The sequence below is a fragment of the Cervus canadensis genome, chromosome 2 (genome assembly GCF_019320065.1).
Source record: "Cervus canadensis isolate Bull #8, Minnesota chromosome 2, ASM1932006v1, whole genome shotgun sequence".
Taxonomy (NCBI): domain Eukaryota; kingdom Metazoa; phylum Chordata; class Mammalia; order Artiodactyla; family Cervidae; genus Cervus; species Cervus canadensis.
In genome coordinates this window covers 92,529,000-92,543,278 of record NC_057387.1, presented here as the reverse complement: position 1 = coordinate 92,543,278, position 14,279 = coordinate 92,529,000, and the positions used below count along the sequence as shown (strand labels likewise).

Below are 14,279 nucleotides of genomic sequence, written 5' to 3'. Positions count from 1 at the left end.
CTGGAGCTGTCCCTCAGCCCCCTCCCCATTGCCCCAGAAAAGTGAACTCCAGGGAGAAAGAGGAAGGAGGGCCCTGGACTGTGCTGCTACTCTGAAATCGGATCTTAAAAACAACCGAGGGTGAACTGTGGCTAATGCTGATCCTGGTCAAGAGTGCAAAAAGTCCTTCAAAGGGGAAGATGGCCCGTATCTTTAACAGAAACAATTCTAGTTCTCATTTCTACACCTTTTCCTGCCGCCCAGGGTGAGGGGGCACAGGACACAGTAGTCTGGGCCCCAGCCCACCAGCAAGCAAGGCAGGGGCAGGCTGTGGACCTCCTGGGTCCAGAGAACATGAAAACCTGACCTGATGGGCTATCTCCCACTTATCCTCTTAGTCCTTTCTCAAAGCCCAACTTTTGTGAGCACTCCCGTGTACTGGTGAGAGTGACCTGAACACAGCAGGAAATGGAAAAGAGCTCTGAGATGAACAAGCCCTGGGAGGAGAGCTGTGACAAAGAGAAAGTTGAAGAATCTAGGGGGTCCAAAGGAGTGCTTGAGAACCGGAGATAGGAAGATGGAATTCTGCCCTGGAAAAGTGGGTGGAGGGAGAATTCAATACACTCTATATTAGCGAGCCTGAAATCAAGCCCAGGCGTAGCAGTAAAACAGACAATTCAAATATGATTTCTGAGGACTTACAAAGGAAAGTAGCAATCCCCAGGAGACGTTAGGAGACCTGGATTGACCAAAGGTTAAGATAAGCCAAGACAACCACATTTGTGCTCTGCTGTAGGCCAATGGGTGCCTATGGTGTGCCAAGCATCGTACACACATTATCTCATGTGCAAACTCAAATGATACTACATCATTAATGTTGGACTCACTGAGCACTTACTATGTGCCAGCCCCTGGGCAGAAGTCTTTACATGCCTTTGCTCATTTAATCCTCTTAAGAACCACAGTGGCTGGTATTGTCACTGACTCCACTTTACGGATGAAGGAACTAAGGCCCAGAAAGTTAAGTAACTTGCCCAAGGAAACATAATCAAAATATGGAAAAGCCAGTGTTCAAAACTCCAGAATTTCTGACCTCTTCATCAGTGATCAGGCTCTCCTGCCTGTATGTGGTACGCATTACGATATCCAATTTACAGAGAAGAAAAGAGAGGCTGAGAAGGGTTAAATTATTTGCTTCAAGTTGCGCAGTCAAAGAATTCGAAAGCTGAGATTCAAACCCAAGTACTATCTGCTGCCAAAGCCCAGGCTGCCTCCAGTACAGGGGAGAGCCAGCAGGAGGCATTTGGCTGACATTCGCTGCTTTTCAAAGGCACCACCAGAGACCTGTGCTGAAAGAATCCAGCTCCGACCGCAAAGGATTTTAAAGATCAAAGCTGGTATTTTAACGGACTTTGGACAGAACACAAGGCACGAGCCCAGAGGGGAACAGAGGTGATAGAAACCCAGCTCTAAAGAGCCAAGACAGATTTGCAGGCCACAATGGCTTTCTCCTTCAAAAGTTTCAACCAGCTTGTGATCTGGCCAACAGGGACATTATCTCTTCTTTTGCCTTCTCTTCTCTCAGATGGAGATAATAATCCTTACCTGGCCTTGCAATAAGGCTACTGGAATAGTCCAATGAGATAAAAATGTCAGGGTCTTTGAAGCCTGTCAAGTGTCATGTATATGTGAATTACTGTTATTATTCTTAGTGTCTATTCCTCTTCTGGTCAGAATTCACCATTTCCACCTACCTTCCCTACAAAGTGCACACAAAATCTAGAGCCATCCGCTGCCTCCTTCCTGAAGATCCAGCACTTGCAATGTTCTGTCCCGAGTGCAGGTCTGTGCTCCGCCTCGGGCTGTGTGTGCATCTTGAAGGCAAGGACTGTCTCCTCCTCTACGTCCCTCACTGAGGCCTTTCCAGCCTTAGTTGAACTAACAGTACCTGAATCACACCAAAACCATTTTATCTAGTAAGAGGTACTTAAGAGTGCTAAAAGCTGAGGGTAACATCCGAGCTTTGGTCTCTGACCTCTAAGAACAAGGACTCTGGCTGAGGGCAACTCAAGAGAGATGCTAGAGTTTACTTTCTCCTATACTGGAGCTCACCCTTGTCCCTGGCTTTCACTGCTCTGCTTCCCCTCACACCCCTGGAATTCTCTGAGTCTGCCAAGCCCTGGTTTAATAAACATCACTCTCATCCCCTAGGCTCGTGAATGTTTTCAAAAGGGACCGTCTTTCTGTATCTCCAGCACCTAATACAATCCTGGCACAAAGGATGCCCTTAAAAAATGATAAATGAATGAAAGAATAAATGAATGAATGAACACACAAATAAATCTGTACTTTGTAAATTAGAAGGTCTTCATGCTTTTGGTGTCCTTGGCATTTATTTCTTTGGGAGAAGACAAACAGGAAAGTGCAGGAAATAAGGAGACTGGCATTTAGTAAACACTTGCAATATGCTGGTTACAGTGATGTATTCTTTACACATGCTTCCTCTTTTAATTCTGACACCGTCACAGAGGCCGGGAGAGAAGGAACTTTCATAGTTCGAGAGTGAGGTTCCTTTCCATCAGAGAGGGCTGCCTCCTATGCTAAGATCATACAAAAGGAAAGCTCTGTTTTAGAGAGAGATATCCTTTGGGGAATTAGGCTGGGGGTCACCCCCATGCCAATGACATTGAAGTACAAGAGCATGTGGCCAAGGGCCAGAGAGAGGCTCTCAGAACCGGGTGTCAGGAGACCCTTGGAAATAGACCTGTGACGCCTTCTGGGCTTGTTTCCTCATCAACGACATGAGGGCAATAGCCTACCTCCTCTCTAAGCTCATTTGCCACTCCTTGACTTCATGTTCTAGAGATTCTTTTTCTGTTAAATTCATCTTATGTTTATTTGTGGAATGAATGAAAGAATGAATACACAAATGAAGAAGTGAGTCATCCAACGAAGTCTCTGAAACATCTTATACCATCTTGCTGCTGCCCCTAACCCCCACCGGGTGTACCATCACAGCTCCTGGCTGCTACGGGACCTTCTCGCCAATCGGAGGTCCTCATCAGGCTCCTGCTCTCTGCTCCCTCCCGTCTATGGCCTGCAGGATCCCAATGCCTGGGGCAGTCAGCAGTTATTCTTTTTAAAACTGAGCATCCCTAACCTGTGGATGATCCAGCATGCTTGAGATGGGTTCCCTGGCAACTTGGAAAGGAGAAAATACTCAAGGGCGGGCCTCTAAGAGTACTGCGTGAGCCAGTCCCCAGGGGGGTGGGAGCAAGGAGGGTGCAGCCCAGGCCACACATCAGCCCCCGACCAGGATGTGCTGCTGAGATTCAAAGACAGTCCTAAGCCCCTTTCTGGCTCTTCTCTGCCTTGTTACTGGCTTCTTGGAGGTGTGTACTGTACCGGGGCTGTTATAGCAGAGAATGTTTTTCCAGACTCATCCAGAGAGAGTTCCACCTTCATATATCAGCCCCTTCCCCAGAACCCAATTCACTGCATTTCGATTGCATGCTTACATGCTTATCTTTATCTTCATCACTGTGCCCTCCCCAGCCTCCAAGGCCTTAATCATCTTTGTGTCTTCCCAAGTTCCTAGGCTCAGAAAGCATGTGGTCAGTGTGAACTGACTGGCTGAAGGGACAAATACATATACGGCCTCCTTTCTCTTCGATAAGACCTTGAGAAGTTGGTTAACCTGTTCAAGGTCATACAGCCAATGACTGGTTAGGGGAGACGAGTTAAAAACCAAATCAGACCCTGTCTGACACCCCTCTAGGGGTATGGGAAAAGGTGCTTATGGTAATATAGCATCAACAGAACACGAGATAGCATGCTGTGTGTATTTTACAGACGGAACACCAAGGTTCAGAGAGGTGCCTTCTGCCTACATTGCACCTTGCTCTTCCCACTCACTCACTCCTGCCTGAGTAAGAAAAGTGCATTCCTCAGGCTCCAGATTAGAAGTCACTTTCTTTAGGAAGCCTTTCTTCCGCAGTCTCCCAAATTCAGCGGGTGCCCCTCCTCCACTGTCTCACGGCAGAGCTTCTGTCCCTGCGCTGGCACTAACTGAATTACTGGTTGTCTCTCCCACATCGAACTTTAAGATCCTCAAGGGCAGAGGGCAAGGGCTGTATCTTAAGTGTATTGAACTTTACCTACTGCTAAGTCACTTTAGTTGTGCCCGACTCTTTGTGACCCCATGGACTGTAGCCCACCAGGCTCCTCTGTCCATGGGATTCTCCAGGCACGAATACTGGAGTGGGTTTCCATGCCCTTCTCCAGGGGATCTTCCCAATGCAGGGATTGAACCCGTGTCTCTTGTGTCTCCTGCACTGGCACGTGGGTTCTTTACCACTAGTGTCATCTGGGAAGCCCCACTAAGCAAAACGCCGGGCACACTGTGAAGACCAGTAAATATTTGTGGGAGAAAAGAGGGAAGAAAGCAAGGAAAGAAGGCTCCCAAAGCCACAGAGCTGGGAAGCGGGGAAGTTGGGTTTGAATCCAGGCCTGCCTGCTTCCAAGGACTAGACCAGACCAGACTAGACTACCTCCGTGAAAACATACAAACTCCCCTTAGAGTAGACAGCCTCTTATTATACTCTTGGGGATTTATCTTTTGTTAATGAATGGATCTTAAGCTTGCACAGGTCAGGGACAGCTTGATCAGATGTGATTTTTCCGGAATGCCCCCGGTCCCTGGAGCACAGAACACCACACGTGGTGGGTGCTTTATGCATAACTGTGGCTTAAGCTGACTTATGTTCAATCCATTGATCAGAAGGTGACTCAGATCAGAGAAGAGCCAGCCACTGGCCCTCAAGATGGCACAAGGCCTGTGGTGGGGGGAGTGCCTAGAATGATCAAGGCACTGAAACTCCGGCTGGGGCCAAGTTTATCTAAGTGTTTTAAGACTAAAGAGGCACATGTATGTGCATGCATGTGTGCATGCTCAGTCACTTTGGTCATGTCTGACTCTTTCCAACCCTATGGACTATAGTCCACCAGTTCTCTTCTGTCCATGGGATTTCTCAGGCAAGAATATTGCAGTAGGTTGCCATGTCCTCCTCCAAGGGATTTTCCTGACCCAGGAATTGAACCCGCATCTCCTATGTTGCAGGCAGATTCTTTACCTACTGCTGAGCCACCGGGGAAGCCCGAAGAGGCATATACTGATACAAAATGCAGTGTCTTATTGCCCTCAAGGGTTAGGAGTGGCTTCTGGAGTTTAAACTAAGTTCATGATTATATAAGACAGGCAGTTTCCCTGGGAATAAAAATAATGACATGGAGAAATTTTGTTTTTAAGTTTGCTTTGTCCCCCATCAAGAAGTTTACAAAAGATGTAGTGTACAGAATGCAATGAAAATAAAAATTGTTCATTCAAAGACCAGGAAACATGTTTTCTCTCTGAAAATCTCAGTTCTCTCTTGCCCTCCCTCTACTACCCCAAGATCACACTTTTTTACAGTTAGGGTTTCTCTTCGATAAAAAATTTTAATAACTTTTTATGTCGTGCACCACATGTGACCTTTAGTATCACTGTGTGCCTCTCAAGGCTGAGTCTGGGAGTGGGGACATTACTTGCCTAGGAAGTGGGGACGTGGTTTGAGGTGAGCGCTGCTTCTGCTTCCCCAAGGGACTCAGGGTAGTTCCCAGCCTCAGTTTCCTTCTCTGTGACAAGGGCACAAAAAGGCCCCTTGGCTGACTCCTTAGGCCACCCTGAAGATCTACTGAGACACTGCCTTGGGAACATACTCTAGGTAGTAGGAGGGACCTATCAATATAAGTAAGGTAGCACATTTATCTAAACATCAGAAAGGAATGAAGCTTCACATGCAAATCTATTATCTAGATAACACAAACCTTCCTCCCTAAGTATAAAACTGTACTGGATTTAAACTTTGGCAATGGCACTTGTATTTCTAGACTAGTCTGTTCCCTTTTTGAAGCAGAGAACACTGGGTTCTTTGCTTTAACCAAAGCAAAGACACACGGTTATTAACGACTGTCTTGAGGGAAGGTGGGGGCTTTCAATTTGTGTTATCCTGACATGCTCAACACTGACTGTCCTCTACTTTTCACAATTCTGGATCTGGTGTTCTGGAAGAGTGTTTCTGTCTTTTCCTCCCAGGTAAGCAGTCATTTCTCCCTGCTAGAAAAGTGGCAGCCTTTTAGATTTCCCCTGACTCCAGCTTCTAAACCACATTATATGAGAGAGAGAAAAGTGAGAGTGAAAGGCCCTTAGCTGTGTCTGACTCTATGTGACCCCATGGACTATACAGCCCACGGAATTCTCCAGGCCAGAATACTGGAGTGGGTAGCTGTTCCCTTCTCCAGTGGATCTTCCCAACCCAGGGATCGAACCCACGTCTCCCACATTGCAGGTGGATTCTTCACCAGCTGAGCCACCAGGGAAGCCCAATTACATGAGAAAATCTAAAAACCTAAGTTTGTTAAGTTCAGTTGCAGGGTAAGCGCCTATTGAGTTTTTCTATGAGCAAACCAAAGTAGTTTTATGCATCTTTTACATTAATCTTCCTAAGGTCATGTGCCTCTCTACTCAAAAACTCAGTGTTTCTCATTCCTGCCAAAACAAGCCCAAACACCCCCGGCTGGCGCAGGTTTCCAGGCCTTCCGTCACCCGTGCTGACTACACATGCAGTCTCTCTTAGTACACGCAGTGTTGACTGCTGCCCTCTGCCACCTCTTGTACCTTAAAAGCCCACCCTTCGAGGCCCACCTCCTTCCTGGAGTCTCCCTCCTCTGAACTCTCCTCTCATCGTATCCACATCTTTCCCATGGCCCTGACCACTTTCTGATTTAAAGTAAGACGTTTTCCCAGAATCATGTCTAACTCACTTCATTATCCTAATACCCCCCTGGAGCTGAATAAATGCACACATGTGTGGTGGCAAATAGGTTTCCGGCTCCTGTTCTCTGAGGCCCCTCTCCCAACTGCTGCCCACGGCTGTTCTAGACAGCTAAGGCTGCTGCATTCCAAAGCTCCTGTCAGATTCACTCTGAGCGGGGAGGGCCTCTCTCCTGGGGGAACTGCTGAGCTGAGACTCTGCCCTTCCCTCGCCTCAGGGTCTGCCTCTCCCCAGCACCCTCCTGGGAGAGCAGTCGGCACAGCAAGCCCCCAACGGGGTGGCAGGTGGCCGGCGGTGGAGGGGGGGCACTCACCACTGCCCAGCCTTAGGAGCAGCACGTCCTGCAGCCTGCGGTTGAGGTCGCGGAGCTCCTTCATCTCGGACACGAGCGCCCCGTATTCCTTGAGCTTCTTGGCCTGCTGCACCAGCTGCCTCCGAGTCCGCTCCAGCTCCTGCTGGAGGTGGCGCATCTCCTCCTGCTGCTGCTGGTAGTTGCGCAGCAGCTCCTCGTACAGAGCCCGGGGCACGCCGGCGTCCTCCAGACTGTCCATGTCCTCCGTGCCCGGCGAGGCCTCCACGAACACCTCCTCCGGGCACGGGCCGTGGCCCAGGCTCAGGCCGTTCTGCTTCTCCAGCCGGGCCACCACTGCCTCGATGCTCTTGTGCGCCACTTCGCTCGGCTTCCGCCCCTCGGGTCTCTGTGTAGGACAACGAGAGTCAGTTCAGGCAAGGGCAGCTGGGGCCGTCTTGGACTGCGGCTCAATATGTCCCCAGACAATCCTAGAATCACAGAACCACAGAACATCAGTGCTTGGAGAAACTCTGTGCACACACTTAAGACAAAGCTCTTTATTTTACACATGGGGAAACAGGTCCAGAGTGGGAAAGTGTCTTGCCCCAAGTCACCGGGTCAGTGAGCAAGAGGCAGGACTCCGGTTTCCCAGGCCAGCGCTTTCCCATCCCCATCATACTGCCTCTTGGATGTTATCTCATACCACGACCACACTCCCCAACTCCCCAGCCCCCCACCCCACCCACAGGGCTCAGGCAGTGATCTGCTCACAGCGGGTATTCAATGAGTATTTGTGGAGAATCCATGAGAAATCAGTCCAGGCCTAGGCATCCCAGGGAGGTCACCAGTCAAATCTTTACACCAACAAGACATAAAGGCCTCTTCCCCCCACCTCACCCCCCATCCCAAGAAAGGGCATTCCACCAAGTAAAGTTTTCCTGAAGAATGCTCCAGTTGGGAAGGATGCTAAGGACTCTAATCTGGAGCAGGAACTGTGTCTTATTTTCTGTTTCTCCACTGCCTACTCAGAACTGGCACCTGGTAGGGGCTTGATAAATGTTTACTTAATTGAAAAGTTCAAAGAATACTAGTATTGGAAGGTTCTTTCTGTTTAACTCCATCATTTTACAGGTGAGGAAATCGAGGCTCAGAGAGGAGAAGGACTATACTCAGGGTCACATGCTGAGCTAGCGAGTCAGACCTGGGACTTAAAGCCCAACTTAAGAGCACAAGGCTCCTTCCCCTACCCCTGCCAGTCTCTCCTTGAACTCTGGCCAAGCTAAAAAGCTCAGCATGAACTGGGTAGAGAGAGGACAGCTTAGTGAGAGGAGAACTATCCAGGACTACCCAGGGGCTGGGGCTTCAGCTGCCTGAGGAAATTCCAGCTCAAGTGGACAAAGCCTCCAAGAGAGGGAGTGGAAGCTATAGGACCAATTGGATTCTTCACACAGGGCAGGAGGGCTAGGGACTCTCCTGACTGGGGGCACTTGTGGGAAGTGCAGACAACCAGAGACACAAGATTCCAGACAACTTAAATATGTCAAGTTGAGCCTGCCTTAGCCTCTCAATAAGCTCCTGAAAGTTTTGGAAAAAACAACAAAAAAGAACCATGACTCCGGGATTAGGTTACATGACAAAATCCTATCCTGTTGTCTTCTCAACTGGGATAAAGTGCTACTAGTCTAAATCAATCTATTCATTAAAACTGTAATGATCACTTTAGATACCCATCTGCAGTACTACACTGGGACACCTCCAAGGGCAGTGACCATGTCTGTCGGATCTCTATGACCCCAGGAACCAGTACAAGGCCACAGTGGGGGTGCAATGAATGCATGAACTCAACTCAGCTGAATCTTCTGGACCACGCTTCGGGAATGTCCTTAACCTGAGTCCAAAATCAGACTGTGGTCAAAGCGGAAAGTATCCCTCTTCTGCCTCCCTTCCTCTGGGGCACCCGTTGCGCAGAATAAACATCTGGCTTACTGGACAAGCTATTTAGCAGACTTCCAAGTAAAGGCTGGAGGAGACCCACTAGGGCTCACACCAAAGGAAATACAACTCATGCACAAGTTTTTCTTCTAACCCAGGATCACATTAACCCTTTTGTGTGAACCTGGCACACCCGCCTCTGCTCATGAGTCCACTCCTGGCTGTTAGGGGGCAGCCTGATCGTGGCTGGCTCTGACCTGCTGCCCAAGAACAGCCACCTCATGTTCCTGGAGCCCAGCAGTGACCTCTCTGGAGCTGGAGGCCGGAGGAAATGCCCCTTCTAAGCCCTCAGTGGTGATGACACTGCACAGGTGGTCCAAATAGGACAGTGCTCCCTGGAAAGTCAGCCGGCACAGCCAACTCCTACCAGTTGGCCCAAGTCTCTCACCGTGTGAACAGATCATGGCCTGTGACCCCAGGGGACATTTACATGGGCAGAGGAGGCCAGACTGGAATTCTTCAGCTATCAGAGATATGAAAAATGCTCCCCCATACTTTCAAAAAGAGGAAAGATTTTGTTACCTTGATGTGTCTAAGCTGTAAATCTTCTTCCCCATAATCTTTAACCTCCCCATCTTCTTCTACGAGATTGAGAGAAAGTTTGGGGATTTTTATTTTCTTCTGCATCACACTGTTTTCAAGGTCAGATTTGTCTTCTAAAATGTATACCAAAAAAATAAGGTTCATTATGGGTCAAAATGCTCAAAATGCCCACAACCTCAAATGCTAGAGAATGACTGAGGCCAGACCAGTTAAAGAGGATAAGCCAACCAATCCAAGACATGTTCCCTCCTTCATGCAGGGCTCTTGAGAGCAACAGTGCAGATCAAGCTTGAGGATCAAGGGTATATGCTAAAAGCACTATCATACAAAGCACTGAAATAGCACCCAATGAATGTGCTGAGGGGTTTTCCTAAGTATATCTTAAAGGGTAGCCTTTTATGGAATTCTAGAATCTTGGAACTGGAATGGCCCTTAGATTGCTATGTTTTTAACTTAACTAGCACACAAATTCCTCAACAATCAAGATCTTTTTAAGCCAGAGGACTTCCCAGGAACACTTGTTGGGTTTCAGCCAGCTCAGGTACTAAAGAGCAGGAAGGGATGAAGCCTCTTATGAAGATAAAGCCTGGACTGGAGCTGAGGTGGAGCCTTCCCAGAGCCCAGACACAGGACAGACTGAGTTAAGATGGTTATAGGAAGAGGAACGAGTAACGTTCACTGCCTTTTTACTGATATCAAATCAGGAGACAACAGAGTTTGAGGGGCCTCAGTGACCACGTGGTCCAACTCTCCCATTTTACATGTGAGGATGGAAGGAGTGTGATGAGTGTAAGGAAGAGCCAGGAAATGGAAAACAGGCCTCTGGCATCTCACCCAGTGCTTACATGTAACCACACCACACACTGACGTGCACTACAAACTACAAAAGGGCTACACACACACAAAGGGATATTACTTCTCTCTTTCTTATTCTTAAACTCAACTTCAGATAATCTGAAAGGAATTTTCAGAATTTACAAGCACTTGACTATTTCAGAATGTAGTCAAACGCCAAATCTTCCTAAATGGCCTTAGGAATGGAGCCCCAGATGGTCAAGCGTAGGAGTCCAGGCCTCAGTGTGAAACTCAGCTCTTCTGTGACAATGTGAGGAGTGGGGACTGAGGCCCTAGTCACATGATGGCAAGTGTCTCCTCTATAAAGAAGTGTGGGGGTGACCGCAACGCCTCACACACCACACAGCACAGCACATCAATGAACAGGATGTGAAAACTGGTATGGTCAACATGCTCAGAACTGTCTTACTTCCCTAAGCAAAAGGTGGATGAAGATACTATGATTAAAAAAAAAAAAAAAAAAAGAAAGAAAGAATGACTTCAGAAAGGTACAGAGTGTAAGGAAAATGCCCAGGAAAAGATGGTCTTTGTTAACAATCTCCTGATCGGAGATGAAAATGGCCTTTCCCACTAGTGAAAGAGCAATCCTTGGGTTCTAGTTTCACAAAAAGGCTAGTTCTTGTTCTCTTTGTACCTACATTTTATAGGTGGGTTAGGAATGAACAGCAGCAGGGGAGGTGGTCTTTCTAAAAGAATAGCAGCTCCCCTCCTATAAACCATTGTTCTTTCTTTCTAAATTAAAAAGCTGTTAAAAGTAAAACCCAACGAAAGTGCTTCAAATGAAGTTATCCTGAAATGGGATGGGTGGGTGTTTTCATAAGTGAAGAAACAGAAACGGAGAGAGATACAGAGGATGAGAGGGTGGTGTCAGGACTTCTGAATGTGTTGAGGCAAAGCTCCTGGGTTAGTCTTCAGTTTGACAAGTTCAAGGGCAAAAATGTGAGATGTAGCCACCAAACTAGAAATGACAAGCTATGCTCAGCCTCCCTGAGCTGAAACTCTGAAGCTCAGAATCATGTTGGTATGGAGAGAAGCAATCCTTCAGACTCACAAAACTGGGCAATATTTGAACTGAGAGCAATCTTCACATCATTTCACTCAACACTTTCAAGATGGAGACGAGGTTCCAAATGGTAAATCCATGCACCTGTCCACTAAACCAGCAGGCCCAGGGATACAGGAGGAGTAGGACAGGCAGGGTTCCCATTCTGGAGAGTTCATGCTTATACAAGGTCACAGAAATTAGGGCTATAATATGAACAGGGTGAGAACTCAGACCTTGTAACCAGAGTTCAGCACTTTTCCTCCTATGCCTCAGCTTAATGTTTACTGAGAATTTACACTTGCAGGATCTAGCTGGGGCTTTGGGCCACTGAGAATGAACATTGTTGGGGACACTAGATAAAAACCCGCAAAAAAGAAAAACTCTCTGATAAGACTGAGAGAAGATCTCAAATACTGAGTTTGAATAAGGGGACAGTAACTGCTATAGGACCTTGGGGACAAGGGAGATCACTTTGGTCAGGAAAACCACGGCAGGCTTTGGAGAAGAAGTACCCTTTGAGCTAGACTCCTTACTTACAAGGTGGTCTTGGGTAACTTACTTTACTTCTCTGATCCTGTTTCCTCATCTGTGACTTGAAGTAAATAATTCCTACTCACATTGCCAGGATGCCCTGAAGATGATCAATTCTGTGTGTTAAGAACCTGAGTGAAGCGAATGGCACTTGGACTATCAGCAGTCATAAAAGGACAGTCATTTAGGGATGGCAAGAGGACGGAAAAGGATAGAAATTAAAAAAAAAAAAAAGTAAAGACTGCAAAAGCATTTAGACTGGAATGGTTACAAAATGGTTCAGTTATAGACAGGAAGAGAGGTAAGAAAGGAAGTTAAGATGGCTGAGCTTGGAGAATAAACGGCTTTGAATGCCAAGATAAGAAGCACTAAGGTTCAGCCTGCAGGTGTGGGAAAGTCAGACAACCTGGATTCCAAGTCCAGTTCTGCTAGGTTGTAGGCGTGAGAAGTCAGGCAAGTTGCTGTGTCAGTGAGCATTACTGATCTCTTTCTGTAGAAATGGAGATAGAATATTGGCTTCAGGTGGGATCAAATTAGCCGAGTAAATGTGCCTTGAAGGCAACAGAGCCCTGTCCTTACAGCACATGACAAAATTCAGCAGAGCCTGCTGCTGGCCCAAGGCTGCTGCAGGCTTGCACCAAGAGGTGGAGACCTGCCCAGCCACCTGGCTTGAGGAAGGTGACACCTGGCAGAGCTCTACTCCCCATATGGTGACAGAAGTCCCACTCCCATCAGCTATGCCCAAAGCTCCATGCTCTTGCATCTAACTGGAATGCGTCTCCTTTCCTCTCTGTCTGAAAAACTCCATCCAGCCTCCACTCAGCTCTTCTCTCCTTCTTCAAGGTTCCACTACATCTTGCACATACCTTCTCTGTAGCCTGTTTTCTTATTATGTTGCAGTCATCTGCTTTGAGGTCTACCTTTCCCACTGGGGTGTGAATAACTACAGTGCAGGTCCCATATCATAAGCCTGGTCATACAATATAGGGACTCATCAAAAAATGTTTAATGAAAGAATAATAGAAAGGAGCTATGCCAGTAAGCATCTGAAAAGATGCTCAAAATCCTCAGTCATTAAGGAAAAACAAATCAAAAAGAATACAATCAGATATACTTCATACTGAGTAGGATGGCTACAATCAAAAGAAAAAGAAAAAAGAAAAGAACAGAGGGTAAGCATAACAAGTGTTGAGAAAATATGGACAAATTGGAACCCTAACACATTCCTGATAGGAATGTAAAATGGGGCAGCCAATATGGAAAACAGTATGGTATTTTCTCACAAGGTTAAAAAGAATAACTATAGGATCCAGCAAGTCCATTCTTAGATATATACTCAAGAGAAATGAAAACATGTCCACCAAAAGCTTGTGCACAAATGTTCATAGCAACATTATTCATAATAGTCAAATGGGGAAACAACCCATTGTCCATCAACTGATGAATGGGAAAAAATGTGATATATTCATTCAATGGGGTATTACTCAACTGTAAGAAGAATGTATCGATTCTTGCTATAACATGAATGAATCTTGAAAACATTATGCTAACTGAAAGCAGCCAGACACAATGGCCACATAATGTATGATTCCATTTATATGAAATGTCCAGGATAGGTACATCCATAGAGATGGAAAGTAGATTAATGTTTTCCAGGAATGGAGGGGGAAGGGGCAATGAGAAGTGACCACTTAACGGGTAACAGGGATTTCTTTTAGAGTGATGAAAATGTTCCAGAATTAGATAGTGAAGATGGTTGCAGAACACGTAACTGTACACATTTTAAAATGGTTGAAATGGTGAATTTTATGTAATGTCAGTTATATTTCAATTAAAAGATAGGCTACCACTTTTAGAATGTGTGTTACCTACCAGATACCACTCTTTTCATATACTACTATACTTCCCAACAACCCAGCAATTAAGAACTAGCTGCAATTTTCCCATGAGAGAAGAACTGAGACTCAAAGAGGGCCTAAAGCCACCCAGACAGGAAGGCACAGAGCCAGGATTGATCTAGATCTCTTTGCCTCCCAAGCCCAAGCTCTTTTCTCTCTAAACACATGCCTAAAATACAGTAGAGCCATATTCATAAATGCTGAATGAATGAATGATGACTCTGGATAAAGACATCTAAATTCGTCAGCCTGAAGTTCAAAGCAGAAGATCA

General features: G+C 46.6%; 2 protein-coding genes across 3 annotated transcripts in view; both read right to left on the bottom strand.

The window, feature by feature from the left end:
- Positions 1-14,279, bottom strand: part of AGBL4 (AGBL carboxypeptidase 4) — a 1,430,302-nt gene that overhangs the window by 229,141 nt on the left and 1,186,882 nt on the right. The gene's annotated exons all lie outside the window — the stretch shown is intronic.
- BEND5 (BEN domain containing 5) overlaps positions 1-14,279 on the bottom strand; it is a 48,741-nt gene that overhangs the window by 23,839 nt on the left and 10,623 nt on the right. Inside the window, exons 2-3 of one of the 2 annotated variants that reach the window (XM_043461384.1) lie at positions 9,658-9,791; positions 7,165-7,549 (exon numbers count right to left, since the gene is read on the bottom strand). In XM_043461384.1, coding sequence (XP_043317319.1) covers positions 7,165-7,549; positions 9,658-9,791 — 519 coding nt within the window. The remainder of the gene's footprint in view (positions 1-7,164; positions 7,550-9,657; positions 9,792-14,279) is intronic. The other variant, XM_043461385.1, reaches the window with a different exon arrangement.